The sequence below is a fragment of the Malania oleifera genome, chromosome 12, assembly GCF_029873635.1.
Source record: "Malania oleifera isolate guangnan ecotype guangnan chromosome 12, ASM2987363v1, whole genome shotgun sequence".
Lineage (NCBI taxonomy): Eukaryota > Viridiplantae > Streptophyta > Magnoliopsida > Santalales > Ximeniaceae > Malania > Malania oleifera.
The window spans coordinates 16518937-16535778 of NC_080428.1; the positions used below are offsets into that span (position 1 = coordinate 16518937).

Consider the following 16842-nt stretch of genomic DNA (forward strand, 5'->3'; position numbering starts at 1 on the left):
AGCAATTGAACTGTTTAAACCATTTAATTCAAACATAATTAGGTTTCTAATTTAATTATTTAGGTCATAAAATATTGTACTTACCAAAATTTTTAATTTAATTTATTAAAATTGATGCTACTTTAAAATATTATTTAATTAAATATAAAGTTTAATTTTTAATATATTCTTAATGATTGACTAATAATGAACTAGTAGAAAGGTTTGTTTTGTTAATAAATTTAAGTTTTAAAAAATTTTCAGACAATTTTAAAATGTTAGAGCAAATTTTCTAGTAGTTTTTGGGGACAATATCATCGTAAAAAATTATAGAAACAAAAACCAAAAACCAAAAACAAAAACTAAAATCCAAAAACCAACAGCCTATTTATTTGATATTTATAAAATTAAAATAAAATAAAAACTTAATTAACCAAGCTGAATTTTCAGTTCACTAAAAACTGCGAACCGAAATCGAACCGTTTCAAATGGCTAACCAAATTTCAATTAACCGGATTTTGGATCAATGTCCAATGGTTAATAAAATCCGGTTAATTGAACCAAACCAATAGATGCAATTAAAAATTTAAACTCCTATAAATTCATAATTTTTATTTCATTTTAATTTTATATAAATCAAAATTTTCAAACATTCAAATTCAAGCTTGAAATAAAAAAAAAAAAGAAAAAACACAAATTTGTAAACTTCAAATTAACATCTAGTCATGAACTGAACATACACAAAACCCGTAACTTCTAAATTGTTAAAAAAAAAAACATTCATAATAAATTCAAATATCAATAATTTAAACTTAAAAAATTGAAAATGATAACAAATCCAAGAATGTCAGATAATAAATATATAGTAGCGAGCCCAAATAAGCAAAACTTGATTGAAAATTTAGTGTAATATTCCACAAGTTTAGATAGGTCCCTCACTGGCTCATCGTATTCCATCTACACAGAGAGAGAGAGAGAGAGATACTGCCACACTCGTTGAGTTTGTGACTCGTGAGATCTGTGACGAATGATGATAGTGATGAGAAAACATTCATAATAAATTAAAATATCAATAATTTAAACATATAAAATTGAAAAATGATAACAAATCCAAGAATATCATATAATAAATATATAGCAGCCAACCCAAATAAGTAAAACTTTATTGAAAATTTAGCATAATATTCCACAAGTTTAGATAAGTCCTTCATTGGCTCATTGTTGGATTCACGAACTCAGCAACTCGTATTCCACCTAAGGAGAGAGAGAGAGAGATGTCAATTCTGCAGTCAATTTTGCAGAATAATTTCTTTTTTCTCACTTTTTTTTTACATTGAAATAATATACATTTAAATAGAAAAACTTCTAAACCTATAGTAATGAGAATTTACATCTATATCTATCTTTCCTAAATCAATTTCTCACAGCTCACGCCAACACTCCGCCTCAAGTTGAAGCATACAAGTCACAAATGCACAACTTGTGAGTAAGTTGTGAAACTCTTTGCTTGATACCGCCTTTGTGAGTATGCCTATTAGTTGGTCTTCGGAGTTAACAAATGGAAATCGAATTATTTTTGCTTCCAAGTTTTCCTTGATAAAATGTCGATCCACTTCCACATGTTTTGTACGGTCATGTTGAACTAGATCGTGGGATATTGCAATAGCAGCTTTTTTGTTATAAAAGAGATCCATTTTCAAAAGTAGAGGTGAAACTTAGTTCGGTAAGTAGTCTTTTGATCCAGAGTAGTTCACAAAGCCCTTTTGCCATTCCATGGAATTCTGCTTCAGCACTGGAAAGTGCTACCACCTTCTGTTTTTTGCTTCTCCATGTAACAAGATTCCCACCAACAAACATAAAATAACCTAAAGTAGATCTTATATCTAAAATATTTCCAATTTGAAATATTTTCAGCCCAGTCTGCATTTGTAGAGCCATTATGTAATGCCCCAGACCCGCTACGTGGGGCCTGGAGTGTTATGAGACCAACACGCGTCTCAGATACAATGCACACAGTGAAAAATAATTTAAATAACCTCAAACAAATTACCAGAGTTCTATATTCACATAAAAAAACCCATAAAGTACAACCACATTCTCCATATTACAAAACTTGAATAAAAATATATTAAACATAAAACTAAATTCATATCCACTTTGATGTCTATTCACAAAAACTAACCCCGCCCTGGAACTATCTATGCTCAATCACCTGGAAAACCTGAAAAGATTGTTAAATCGACAGGGTGAGACACCTCTCAGTAAGGAAAAAATAATTTACAACAGTGTGTGACTGAAGTGTTTAATATATAATTAAAATATTCATACAATCGCATTTCACCACCAATAGCAACCAAGATAACGCGTACATAATCACACCATTATCAATTTCTCTGTCACCTAATCACATGCCCACATACATAATTATTTTTATTAATAATTCCCGAGAATAGGGAAGTCTACCCGCCCATACAAGTAGATTCCCTCTACTCTAGTGCTAATACTAGGGCACTCGCCTTTCTCAGTAAGCTCTCGGGTTATGTATCCATGTAAAGCAGGTAAAGTCTCCAAGAATAGAGAAGGTCACCTACCCATACAAGTGGCTTCCCTCTACCCTGGTATCCACAAGTAATTACCAGAGTACTCGCCTTCCTCAATAAGCCCTCGGGTGGAGTAATCTACTTTACCATAAATACTTGATTAATTAAAGTCACGCACAACCAATAATAATCATTTCTTAAAGCTCCACACATATATGCATACCACAATCAATCTACATAGGATAATCCACACAGTCTCCAATCATATCCACACAGGGTCCATAAACATGCAGAATACAATGTCCACACAAGACTCTAATCCATACAAAAGACGTGGCCACATAGGACTGGTCTACATATGACTATCAACCATACAACATACATGTTCACATAGGACTATCAATCACACAGATTACACTGTCCACAAAGGACAAACCAACACACAGATTACAGCACAAACCACCCTGTTCATGGTAAATAGGTAAACAAACTCCTTATACCATTGCCAATCTTTACCCCAATATAAACGCCCATATAATGACCTCCTCATACCACTGTTAACGTTATGTGACGGTTATACCGGGTACGATATAATGACCTCCTCATACTATTCCCAACGTTATATTGTAATTTACATGAATCACAACACAATTGAAAAACAAATCCAACCATTCAAACATATCCACACAATTACCACAGTATTTTCAACCAACCATAATTTGCAACCCAACAATATTCGCAATCACAATGATTCATCATTCCACGGTACTCACAATTATTTAATTAGCAAAGTTGGTTTTATGCCACACAGATTTTCCCAATATAATATATAAACAAAACCATATTTTCATTTTCTGCACCATTTAGTATAATTTGCCTAAATATATATAAAATTTCATACCTAAAAATTATCCAATTAAAAATTAGTAAAAATCTATTATAAAGTATTTCCCCTTACCCCCTCATCGGGATTCTGGCCTAAACTGAACAAAATGAGACCCTATATTCCAAAAATTCTAACTTACTCAAATCCTAGAAAAATACCCATTTAATACTTATTAAGCTCCAAGTAACAATATTTGTTAAGAAAACTCAAAAATAACTCACTTACCCTGATTTTGGGATGTTTCCCCAAAATCCAAAATCAACGATCAACTCCTGCAACTTTGTAGAGAACGATCCTACGAACCTCGTGGTGGTTTTGAATCATCAAACCAGGTCAAATCCAGCCCGAAATCGAAGAGAGAAGGCAAAGGAGCCATAGTTAAAGAGAGAAAAAGAAGGACAACGAATTCTTCCACTAAAAATCTAATTTTTGCCTATTTATGGACAACTTGTCACGTGGCCTCATCGACAAGACATCTAGACTCGTCAACGAGCCCAAGAACACCGCATGTGGACGAACCCGGGAGCTCGTCGATGAAATTCAGATATTCAAAAACTCTCTCGGCAAACCCTCATTGACAAGACATGCATACTCGGCGACGAGGCTCAGAATATTGCTCGTCGACGAGAAAATCCAATTCGTCGACGAGCACCTGCTTACTACCCTTTTAAAATTTGTTTTCCCTTTTCTTCTATTTTCCCTTTACATTTTATCATCTTTCCTATTATTTTAAATAGTTAAAAATTTTTGGGTTGTTACATATTAATTTTTAAATGACTATTCTTTGAAAACATAAGTCCCTTCCCAGGCGAGGATTTCAAGTATCTCAATATTCGAGTTACAACATCCATATGATATTTAATAAGATTATGGATGAATTGGCTAACTACACTTACAACATATGTACTGTTTGGACGAGTGTGTGAGAGAGATATGAGTTTGCCAACTAACCCTTGGTATCTCCCTTTATCCGTTGGTACTTGATCTACATATTCTCCAAGCCTGTGGTTTTGAACAATTGGAGTATCCACTGGTTTGCACTCCAACATTCCTACCTCAGTTAATACATCCAACACATACTTCCTTTGGGAAAGAAATATTCCTTGTCTACTCCTAGCAACTTCAATTCCTAGAAAGTACTTGACTCCTCCCAAGTTCTTCATCTCAAATTCGGTGGCCAACTCCTTCTGTAATATGGTTATTTCTTCTTCTTTATCTCTTGTGATAATCATGTCATCCATATATACTATCAACACGGTTACCTTACCTAATTTGTGCTTTAGAAACAATGTATGGTCTAAGTTGCTTTGCTTGAATCTGTATTTCCTCATTGCTAGACTAAACCTCCCAATCCAAGCTCAAGGTGGTTGTTTCAATCCCTATAGTGTTCGTTGCAATTTGCACACGACCTTGGTTTTAGTGGACGAGGTGTAGCCCGGAGGAAGATCCATGTACACTTCCTCTCCAAGATCGCTGTGTAGAAAGGCATTTTTTACATCAAATTGATGTAATGGCCAGACAACGTTAGCTACAAAAGATAACAATACCCTTACAGTGCTTAGTTTTGCAACTGGTAAAAAGGTCTCTTGATAGTCTACCCTATATATATGTGTATAGCCTTTTGCCACCAGTCTTGCTTTGTACCTTTTGATCGATCCATCTGCCTCGTGTTTGATGGAGAATACCCATTTGCATCCTACTGCTTTCTTCCCTTCAGGTAAAGGAACTATGGTCCATGTGTCATTCTTTAGTAGTGCCTCCATTTATTCCTTTATTGCATGAGTTCATTTTGGATCAGACAAGGCTTCCTGAATTCTAGCTGGAACTTGACTTAAGGAAGTACATGCACAAATGCTCTGAGGGGTTCGTATAATCTCCTGGTGGATATGTAGTTGGAAATTGGATATTGTGATCTTCGATATTTAATTTTAGGAGAGTATCTATTTGGTGGCTTGCCACAATTTTCCCTGAAAGGTAATGTATATCTAGTAAGAGTATTCAAGTCACATGTATTTGAAGGCTTGTCTAGAGTGCTTACCTTAGGGTTATTCTCAAGAGATGGGTTTGCAGGTACTAAGGAAGAGGGGAAGCTTGATTTAGTTTCCGAAGGCGCATTATTTCCTGAAGATGCATTATGCTCTGTAGGCCTATCTGGCCTTGCAGGCTTAATCGGCCTTAGGCTTGGTGCTTCATTTGTGGGCTCAACTGGCCCTGGACTTGGTGCTTCACCCGCCACTGTTTCACTATTTGGCCTGTTGACTTTTTGAGTCCGATCTTTGGTTTTGATAATGACAAACCACGAGTTTCTTATGTGTGTATCCAGTGTTTGAGCAGACTTGATATGTTAAGCCACACATAAAGGAAAGGATGGTGGAAGCCAGATGACCTTAAAGCTCACATCAACTAACGTTTTCCATGGAAGACATAAAAGCAAAAGAAGAAGATATTTTGTTTTAATTGTATATGTATTTTTTGTTTCATTATTTGGTTTGTAATAATTTATGGTCTGTAATATTTGCATCACATGCATAATAGGTATTTATGCTCAACATGACTGTAGATTGACCATACAAAACCAAATGACCTTAGGATACCCTTCGGTTGATTGACGCCGAATTTTTTGGACTATAAGCTCAAAACCCTTAGTCTGACCATAGGACCCACAACATTGCATGAAAAAGGCACCCATAATCTTAGTGTTGATTATCATGTGAATAAGGGTAACAGTAGAAGAAGAAAAAGACCGAAATGTACAAAGTTTGCATGTTTGGTCGACCGAACCCCAACACTCTAAGCACTTCGATCGACCGAACCTACCAAAGGTCAATGGTTTGACCATTCGGTCGACCGAACAAAAAATAGGCAGCAACGCCCTGGTCGATCGAACTGGCACGTGGAAAATTCCCAATGCTTCAATCGACCGAACTCCTAGTTTAAATATGGCCCGATCGATCGAACTTATTTGACCGAACTCCTAGTTGAAATATGGCCCGGTCGATCGAACATCCAAGTTCGATCAACCGAACTTAGCTCAGTCGACTGAACATTCAAGTTCGATGAACCGAACTTAGCCCGGTCGACCGAACTTCAGAGGGTTCAGAATCGCCTTTAAATGGTCAACTGAAACTATAGTTCAAAATTGCCTCGGTCGACCAAACCTTGAATTTGGTTGACCGGACCTCTTGGGTTGGTGAAATTTTTATCGCAGTAAATCAGGGTTAATTTACTTTAAACATCATTAAACATTTTCCAAAATAGCCAATAGGTTCCCAACGGTCAAAATTTGAGGGATATCTATAAATACCCCCTCATTTGCCTTGATTAACAAAAGATTAGCAAAATTCATTAGCAAAAATCCTCTTAAATATTTTATACTCGTTTTGCTGTATACTAAATATTTCAAGCATATTTTTATACATTCTCTTTCATATTTAATAGCAAATATCATTTTGAAAAAGAGAGTTTGTTTTTCTAAGTTCTCCTAACTTGCAAATCAAATGCAAGGTGTAGGAAGATTTGTTTGTGGTATTGTGCATTATTTCAAATCATTTTCTTGGCATTACTCTCACACATTCATATATATTTGAAAAACCTTTTTGAGAGTTTTGCTTGATTTTTTATTCCCACATTATTTCGTATATAAATATTTGATTGGGAATAACATGTTTTTAGCTTCCTAGTCTTTGCATTCAAATTGTAAAACTTGAGAGTTTGCATATTTTATTTGATAAATCTTTTGCAAGTTTAAATCTTAAGTATTTGTTGTGATTATATTTGATAAAATAGCTGTGTGATACATGATTAGGGTTTTTAAGGTAACCTTGAATATTCACTCGTTGAATATATTATCTTGAATTAAATTTTCAAGATCTCACTTAAGCATAAATCCTATCATATGTGAGTGCATAAATTGATTGAGCATAGTGGTACACATTTGCTTTGTGTAAGAAGTATATCTGTTTGTACGAAAATTTATTATTTGTTGTATTCCAGGCGTGAGCCTGAAAAGAGAGAGTAGTCCTATTAAATAGTTCGGATTGGCTTAGACTCGGTTAGGAAAGTTAGGTGCACCATCCTAGTAAGGTGCGGTTGTAGGTTGAGGTCAGCCCTGTGCTAATTGACCTGGTTGTAAACGGTGCTGCTCCACCAGTTAAGTGAGCCGTAGTGGAAACCCTCTTACTTGTGAGCTCGAGGTGGGGACGTAAGCAGTATTGACTGAACCCCGATATCATATTCGGTGTCAGCTTATTTATCTACAATTTTTTTTAGCACATGTATGATATTTTACATTACTATGATTATATTGTTTATATATTGATTTGGTATATGCTTAGAAAGACCCTAGGTTGAGTATTACAGCTTGTGAAATAGAAATCAACCTAGGAAGTTTTAAATACCCAATTCACCCCCTCCCTTTCTTGGGAATACACTAATTCCAACATGGCCAGCCAAAGTGCAACCAATTCTACTATTCATCTCTTGTCTCCCCCCGAAGAGAAGACTTGGGGCCCGAGAAAAAAGTGTCATACTTCAGGAATATGACATCCATAATCACATAGATACTTTGGGTAAAGGGATCATAGCACCGATAGCCCATCTGGTGCACGACATAACCCAAGAAAAGACAACAGAGAGCACACGGATCCAGTTTGATTCGTTGATTTTTGTGAAGATGCACATAAGCCACACACCCAAATACTTGGGAAGGAAGCATTAGGGTTGTGGGTAGGGAGACATGGGATGCTAGAACCTGGAGCGGAGTCTTAAAATTTAAGACTTTAGAGGGTAGTATGTTGAGTAAATATACGACAGTGGACACCGCATCAGACCAGTATCGAGTCGGCACATGAGCTTCATGTAGTAAAGCTCGAGCACTTTCGAGAATATAGCAGTTTTTCTACTCAGCCACATCATTTTGCTGAGGAGTTTGAGGACACTGTGTCTCATGAACAAGTCCATGGTGTTTGAAATAGGTGCGGAAGCGTTGATTAATATATTTGCCGCCATTATTAGAGTGGAGAACGCGTAGCTTGGCTGAAAACTGAGTTTGGATTATTGCATGGAATGATTGAAACATGTGTAACACTTCTTCTTTATGGGTCATCAAGTAAAACCAGGTCATACAAGTACAGTCATCAACAAAAATAACAAACCAACAAACACCAGACCTAATAGAGATAGGAGAAATACCCCACACATCAGAGGGAACTAAAACAAAGGGAATAGTGTTTTTATTCTTACTTAGCGGATAGAAAGTGCGATGACGTTTGGATAAAATGCAAGTATTACATTTAAGGTCAGATTTGTTGTTCCTTCCCATCACTTTGTATGTGATAAGCATGACCCACATTGACGTCTTCCATGTAGTAAAGGCCCCACTTTTAGTATCACACCCAATCATCTCCTTGGTGAGAATATCGTAAAGAAGACAAAATGTAGGATAACTTAGGACAACACAATTTAATTATGTAGTAATTTGACTAGCAGACAGTAATTTATGCGAAAGCGATGGTATAAGTAATGTATTCGATAATTGGAAGGAAGGAGACAAAGACACAAATCCGGTCCTGTGTCCGGAGAGACACCCCCATTAGCATTTGCAACACTAGTGCATCGCGGTGGAGATGTCGTGGCAAAATCGGTAGCTGCAAAATCTATGTGGTATGTGGCTCCGGAATGAAGAAGCCAAGAACCATGATCAACATCACAAAAGGAGATGAGTGCGATAGTTGGTGCCATCCAACTTGACACCGATAAGTGCGATAGTAGTATCGTTGATCGAGATTGATATCAAAATTTTGTTCAAAACTTCCTAAATTTTGTTCAAAACTTCCTTCATTTTTGTGGTCAACTCGGCTCGGGTGGAGAAAAGAGATTCATTGGGAGTTTATATCTGCCATGGAGGGAGAGTATGCAACTAATAAGAAACTTTTCCTAAACAAAATCAACGTGGGTCATAAAGTAGAAAACACAAAAAAACAAGATGGGTGTAAATCTAGCTACGCTGCTGCGGATAAATCGAAGATGCTGGCGAATGGTGCGTGTTCCGGTGATGATGACGTTGATTGTCATTGCGTCAAAGGGGCAAGAGTCTTCTGAAGGATCTGGATGGAGTCGGAGTTAGTGTCGGAGCGCGAAGAAGAAGATTCGCGCGCGGCGGAGGTGTCGGAACAGCAAATGCCTGAGAGATCGGCGACGAAGCATGGTCACGACAGTGACGACTGCTATTTGGTGGCCGACGATGGTGAAGAGCCGAGGTCACCGAAGCATTTGAAAAGTTAGGACGTGTTGTTCATGATCCTGGTGCCGTTGAGACAGATTGGGAAGATTATTGGCAGGCTGCTGTCGTTGTTGTGAACGAAGCCCGAGAGGCAAGGGAAAAACGGCCTCAGCCAAGTCGCCTCTAACCTGACACAAAAACGTCCGACCAGATTTTCGACAATGAGAAAGATGAAGAAGAAGCCGCCGTCAGCGTATGACAGAGTCTTAGCGACGTTGGGTGTGTCGCCGTCTGGGCGAGGGATGCCCGTGCTCTCGGCGATGACCAGAAAAAAAACATCCTTTTTTTTCTTTAATTACCAAATAATGGAAGCAAACGTCCTACAACCATGCTCTGATACCATATTCTGCAGCCAATTTTGCCGAATAATTTATTTTTTCTCACCTTTTTTACATTGAAAGAATATTCATTGAAGTAGAAAAACTTCTAATCCTATTTTGGCAATACAGCACAACCATTACTACAAACATCACATTAATGGAATTTACATCTACAACTATCCTTCATAAATCAATTTCTGGGGCGACGTAGGCGAGTGAGCAGTGGCGACAATGACTTGGGGAGTGGGTAAGGGTGACGACGACTCGATGAATCAGCAGTGGTGATGTGGGATGACGACTGTTAGGATTTAGTGTTTCTTTGGTTTTGAGAGGGAAGTGAAAGAATGAAGACGAAATTAAGAAAAGATGAATTTAGATTTTAATTTTGAGGGGAAGACGAGAGTGGTATACAATTGCATATCATTACCTTATTTTTTAATTAAACAATATATATTAAATATTAAATATTTATATTATAGTTCGATTCAATTAATCATGATTAATGAAATTGTCAAAACTGAAACTGTGTCATTAACCAAAAAAAAAAAAAATCTAAATTTCTGAAATGAAACCAAACTAAAATTGATTTTTTGATTTGGTTTTAATTTGATTTCCATCATGCCCTTAGGGTATCACTGGGTTTCATGTAAAATTTTCCGCAAATTTAGCGCGGGTTTCTTCTACTTGTTTCTTTTAATTTCGTTTCTCCGCGCCGAAAATAAGACATCCCTCTCTCTCTTTGACACCGAACCATGGGGAAGAAGCGTCGAGTTCCGGAAGCTCTGTGGAGGTTGTTCCGAAACCGCGCGCGCACACTGGCTGAGACTATACTGTTGATGATTCCACCATCTACATCGGCGGAATGCGATTGCGCGGGCCGGCGATGCCTGTGTTGCAGCGGCAGCGACGCCTTGTTTTTCCTTCTCAGACCAGACGACCCCTCTGACTATCGCAAGCTCCTCACTCAATGCTTTGTTGTTGTCTCTCTCAATGCGCCTCCTCTTTCATTGCCTCGCCGTCCTGATAGTCTCTGGTCCCAACATCAGGTCTGTGTGTGTATGACGGGTCGCGCGCGCAAATTTCGGCAATATTGAAAATCCCTTCACTCATTATCTGCGTATGTGTTGCGTTCTTTATTTTCTAGGGGTAAACTGGAGAAACTTGAGCAATCCCTGGAGTATCCGAACTCATTTGAGATTGGAAGTTTAGGACTACGCGTGTCAAAATAAATCGCTTAATGGTCACGCAAATTAAACTGAAGTCGAGTTTTTTGCAATTTCATCCGCCTCACTGTCTTTAATTTTTTCAATTCACAACTCTAATTCAATATTTTGAACACCAATTGTCAGCAGTACCTAATAATCGGTAGTTGTTTTGTTTGATAGGGTATCTCTTAGATCGACCGCTATCCACAACCCACGTTAAAATGATGATACAAACAATCCCGTTAACTAGTTAGGCAGAAAAAAATGCAGAAAGATTTGTGAACGCGACATATAATTTTGGTGTTTCACTTTGTTAATCAGCTGATTTATGCATTTCACCAACTAATGATTCGCAAGACACTGCCTTCTTGCTTTGCTAGTTTATATTAATTAATGCATCACCGTTTCATTCTCAAGTTTTTTTTGATATATATTTTTTTGAGTTCTCAGCATGCAGACAAAGCTTTAAGCTAATGTTGCAACTTAGCAGTAATTTTCTACTTTTTAATGTTTCAGATTGTCGCAAGGACCATTGAATTGATAATGTGTGGGCAGTCTGTGTCTTCTAATGTAATATGCAGTGGTTATGACAAGGCAAGCATTTATTTTGGCTATAATAATCTCATATCCATGTCATTTGCGGGATTGTTATTGTCAAATTGAATTTACTGCTGTTTACTTTTATTATAATAATGTAATTTTCATGTCATTTTATTGACTTGTCACTGCCATCAAATTGAAGTTCCCACTATCAAAAGTGTCAAAGCCTTGCCCCAATTATTTTGGGGTTGGTTGCTCATAAAATCTGATATTTTTCGTGCTAACTCCATCCATCCTCTTTTTCATTTTCCTGTATAAAAATCTTCTTTCTCATTGGTGTTTGTCATTGTCATACGATAAACATGACTTGGTTTGTCCTCTTTCCTCTTTGTCCCATCTTCCAACCGGGTCATTTGTCATTTATTATATTTATTATTTATTATTTTTATCGTTTTATTTACAAAATGTATCAGCAGAAAGTAATTTTTAATAGAGCTGACCATGAGGTGACAATGCTTAATGGCTAGAAATAACATGCTTGTAAATAATAGAAGTTAAAAATAAAAATATAAACATATGGTTGACAGTTGATTCAAGAAGAAAGTTACATTGCCTTGTTAATTGTTTCATGTTGTTTGTACCACATTCACCCTCTCTTTTGGTTTAGTAAGTATAATGTTTGGGCGCTCTATTTTATCAATTCTTTTATTTTTTTTCTTTTAATTTTATGATTGGAAGTCTTCATGATGTGTATATTTATTTGCTTACATTTTGTCTCAAGTTATTCATGGACTAGTGTGTGAGACAGGTTTGAAGTTAATCAAGAATTTAAGTTTGTGGATTAGATAATTATGTGCTCAACTTTTTTAATGAAGAAAAATTAAAATAAAATTTCCATGTGAATTTAAAGTAGAATTTTATAAATAGTCATAAATTTTCTAAAGTATTAAAAAATAATAAAAATAATTTAAAAAATATTTTCATCATTTCAACCTTTAGATATGATACAAAAATAGGTACAAGTGACAGTGGATAAGGCATCATCAGCAAAACAAAAAATAATTGCAATAACGCTCCTTTCCAATCCCTTTGAATTTAGGACAATGATAATTCCCTTAAAACCCCAAAAGAATATGCCTAGAAAGAAGCAAGAAAAGTAAGGGCCCGTTTGGTTAAGGATTCAAAAACGAGTTTTTGCATAGTTGTTTTTAAAAAATGAACACAAGGAAACTATCATTTTTTGCTTGTATTTTTTCAAAATCAATGAACAAAACATGAGAAGCCCTATCGATATTCTTTGGTGAGATTCTTTCTTTGATGGGTTGCTAATTTGAGTTGAGGACTTTGAACTAGTGTCTCCTTCCATTGCAACCCTTGAACCAGTTGTCTTCTTCCATCGGAACCTTTGAATTGGTTGTCTCTTTCCATCGAGGGGTTCCTTATGCTTGTGACAAACAATTTGTCTTTTCCTATTTGAAACTTGTTTCCCAACCTCTTATCCGAACTTCCTAACTGCAACCATGCCTATGATAATCCTTCTCCCTGAATCATTTGGATTCAATGATTCGTACTATCCAAACAGGTATTCTTATCATCCCAAAGCATTTCATTTCTACATCTAATACACTTATGTGCCAAAAAGGGTTTAACTAAAATGGGGGACCTCCTATGAGATGAGAGGGACAATTGTGATGCATAAAACCTACTTGACGAATTAGGTGTTAGTCTTTTTATCTATGAGAGGGGAGTGGTTAGGATTGGTGGTGGGGTTTCGGGCGGGGGGGGGGGGGGGGGAATGATCTTCTAAGTTGAGTAGAGAGTTAGGTAGGCTTGCCTCCTCAATCAAGGGGGAAATGAGTATAAGTGCTGATGGAAGTTATCAAGGAAGGTTCTTTCTTGTAACATTTGGGGTTTAGGAAGTAGAAGGAAGCAGGGGTAACTGAAAGAGTTAATCAGTAGGGTTTTTTCGGATGCTTTTTTCATTCAATAGTCTAAGATTGAATCAATAGATGTCTTCTTGGTGAGAAGTATTTGGGATGCTAGGTTTAGAGATTGGGTTTTATTTCCTTCTTCAGGTGCTTTGGGAGGGAAAATCATTATTTGGGATACTAGGGTGGTCAAGGAAGTGTTGGAGGATGAGGACGTGGTTTAGATGGTGTTAGTGGCAAAAGTAGTGTATTAGGATGAGGATTTCATCGTGGCAATTCTCGCTTTTGCACACGTTGTGGCAATAACAATCATAATATTTATCAATGTTGGGATCTCCATTGGAGACCTACTTTGGCCAATAAGTCTCTTATCAAGGGTGATTCTATTGTTGTCCCTTCAAATGTACCTGGCCACTCCGTTGGGGAGTTGTTTTTATCATCTACTATGTTCTAAGAGGTGTATAACAATCTTATTTGCATGGTTGAACAATTTCAAACCGAGTTTTCTATATCTAGTGCTATTGTGGCTCATTTTGGTGCTATCGGGCTTTTTGCCTCTTCATCCTCCTCACCATGGGTTATTGACTTTGGTGCCTCCTACCACATGGCAGGTGATAGGCAGTCCTGATTTATTTCAGTCCATAAAATCCACTACTTTATAGCCCAAGGTTACTCTTTTTGATGGTTTGGTTACACCGTCGCTAGCTGTCACAATATTCTTTCGTTTCCTTCTATTCCTCTTTTTTTTTTTTTTTTTGTCTTATATGTGCCTAAATTTCCTTTGAACCTTTTATCAGTTAGTCAATTAACTAAATCTCATAATTGTTGTGTGACATTTTTTCTTCTCATTGTGTTACTCATGATTTCCAAACAAAGAAGAGGGTTGGTGGAGGGTTTGAGAAGGATGGTCTATACTATCTGATAGTGGTGGTAGTAGATCTAGTTCTTGACGGATTTTTCAATTTCTACCCATAATGTTTCTTTGGATCAATGGAATGCTCGGTTAGGTTCATCCTTTGCTTCAAAAATTGCAACACATTTTTCCTATGTTTAGGGCTATTTCTCATTTTGAGTGTTTTGTGTGTCAATTAGGAAAGCATACTTGGGCATCTTTTTCGTCTAGAGTTAAGTCTCATAGTAAATCATTATTTTTTGGTTTTATAGAAAAAGAAAATCATTAGATAAAGAAAGAATGTACAATCAAGAGAGAAGACATCCTTAACGAAATTTGAGAATCTCTAGAAAAAAACAAAAAAAAGCAAAACATAAGATGTAAAAGACAGCGAAAGAAAATCAGCACACCCTAAGAAGAGATTGCCAATCACGCTGAACATCTAAAATGCACATCCCCTTGAAATTTCCATTGCTCACACACCACAAAGAAGCCATAAAATGAACCCTTTTCCACACTTAACAAATATGATAACTTCTTCCCTGAAGATAAATGCAAGTTACGTTCCTTTCACAAAACCCTAAAAACTGCAAATAAAGCACAATTCTATAATGCAATTCCTTCCTTCTTCGTACCAAACCTTATAAAAGATATTGTCAAGAACTCCATTGATTGTGGACAAACCCAACTTTCTCCAAAATTATTGAATAGCTTGTTCCAAAATCTTCCATGCAAAATCATAATGTGAGAGAAGAAGTGAGACAAAGTTTGAGCGATCAAAACAGAGAATATATATATTAGGAGAGAGCCTTTAAAAGTTCCTAATTATTGTTTTCTCTTATTCATTTAGATATTTGTGGTTTGTGTAGAGCCAAGAATTTGGTTGGTCATCAATTTTGTGTCTTTTGAGGATGATTTTCGCGTATGACCTAAACCTATATGTTAAAAGAGACGTATGAATTTTTTAATTTGTTTACTCGCTACTATGGGGAAATAACAACCCACTTTGACATTATTATTCAAATTTTGCGATTCGATGATGCACTTGAATTTGTTCAAAATGAGCTTTAGTCTTTCTGCTTATCTTGTTATCGAACCCTAGCTTCGACTCTAGATACCTTCGTTAACTAGTTTCCTTTTACAACCTAGCTGAGTTCGAACCGGATACTAGCGACGGCTGAGGCCCTCATGACGATTGTGTCCCTCTCTTTGACATCCGATTTCAAACCTTGACACTTGTCTTGACTAAAACTCCCTCCTTGACTCCTCGCGGCAATCGTTTCCTTTACCTGATGATCATGTACACCTCCCTGACTCTTTGCGACGATTTCTAGATATTCTTAGCCACTTGACAGGTCCGAGTTGAGCCCTAGTCTTGCATAATTTCCTTCCGTCATTCTACTGTTCACTCTAGTCCTCTTTTTTCCATCCCTCTCAACTTTTTTTGGATTGCCTAAGGCCTCTACAAGTGCTCGAATCAAGGATGGGAGAGTTCTCTTCTCTCAGAATAGAGAGGAAAGTGTTCTCTATGGCTTGCTGGACTTGGTGGCTTACTGTTTTACAAAATGCGCTAGGAAATTTGTCTCATTCATTGTGTTGGCGAAGGAAGAACAAGTTTGAATCTTGAAGATGCTAGGAGTGATTTGCAAGGCTAATGTAGGGACTGCAAAGAGCTACCAGGGAACAAGATTCGACATGGTTGGGTTTAGTGTGGGTTTAAAGCTTTGTGAAAATGGTAGGGGTAGATACATATAGTTGGCGAAAGGCAACAACAAGTTTCTATCTATTGTCTGCATTCCAGAGGGTGATCAAAATAAGGGGTGGAGGGCCCTTCTCTAAGCGTTGCTGGTATTTTTTCCGACCAACTTCCTACTAAGAGTGTCATAAAGAAATGTTTGGATAACCGAGTTATTATATATATATTTTGAGTGATACTGAAATGGATCGAGTAATCTCTTTCTTAATCCAAGAAATCCATGAAAAGGTATTTCTAGTTTGCATGGTTCAATTGTTGATCCCGAAAATTTCTGCAATAAATTGATAGGTTGCTAGTATAGTTCCCTATCTATGATTCTGTGATTTACTGGTATTTATTGGAAAAATTGTACTGGGATATAAGAGCAATCCCTTGAATGGATAGAAATAAAAAGAGTAAGTACAATTTTGAATGATTTACTTATGCAGTCTAGTAACAAACATTATAATTAGATTAATATCAGTGGATCATTTTTTAGTCATTCATTGAACGATAAATCACTACAAGTGACGGGGA

General features: G+C 36.7%; 1 protein-coding gene across 3 annotated transcripts in view; it reads left to right on the top strand.

Annotated features, from left to right (window-relative positions):
• The first annotated feature begins 10394 nt into the window (after positions 1–10394).
• LOC131144065 (telomerase reverse transcriptase) overlaps positions 10395–16842 on the top strand; it is a 120606-nt gene continuing 114158 nt past the window's right edge. Inside the window, exons 1-2 of one of the 3 annotated variants that reach the window (XM_058092434.1) lie at positions 10395–11051; positions 11727–11804. In XM_058092434.1, coding sequence (XP_057948417.1) covers positions 10758–11051; positions 11727–11804 — 372 coding nt within the window. In that variant the 5' untranslated portion in view covers positions 10395–10757. The remainder of the gene's footprint in view (positions 11052–11726; positions 11805–16842) is intronic. The other 2 variants (XM_058092433.1, XM_058092436.1) reach the window with 2 other exon arrangements.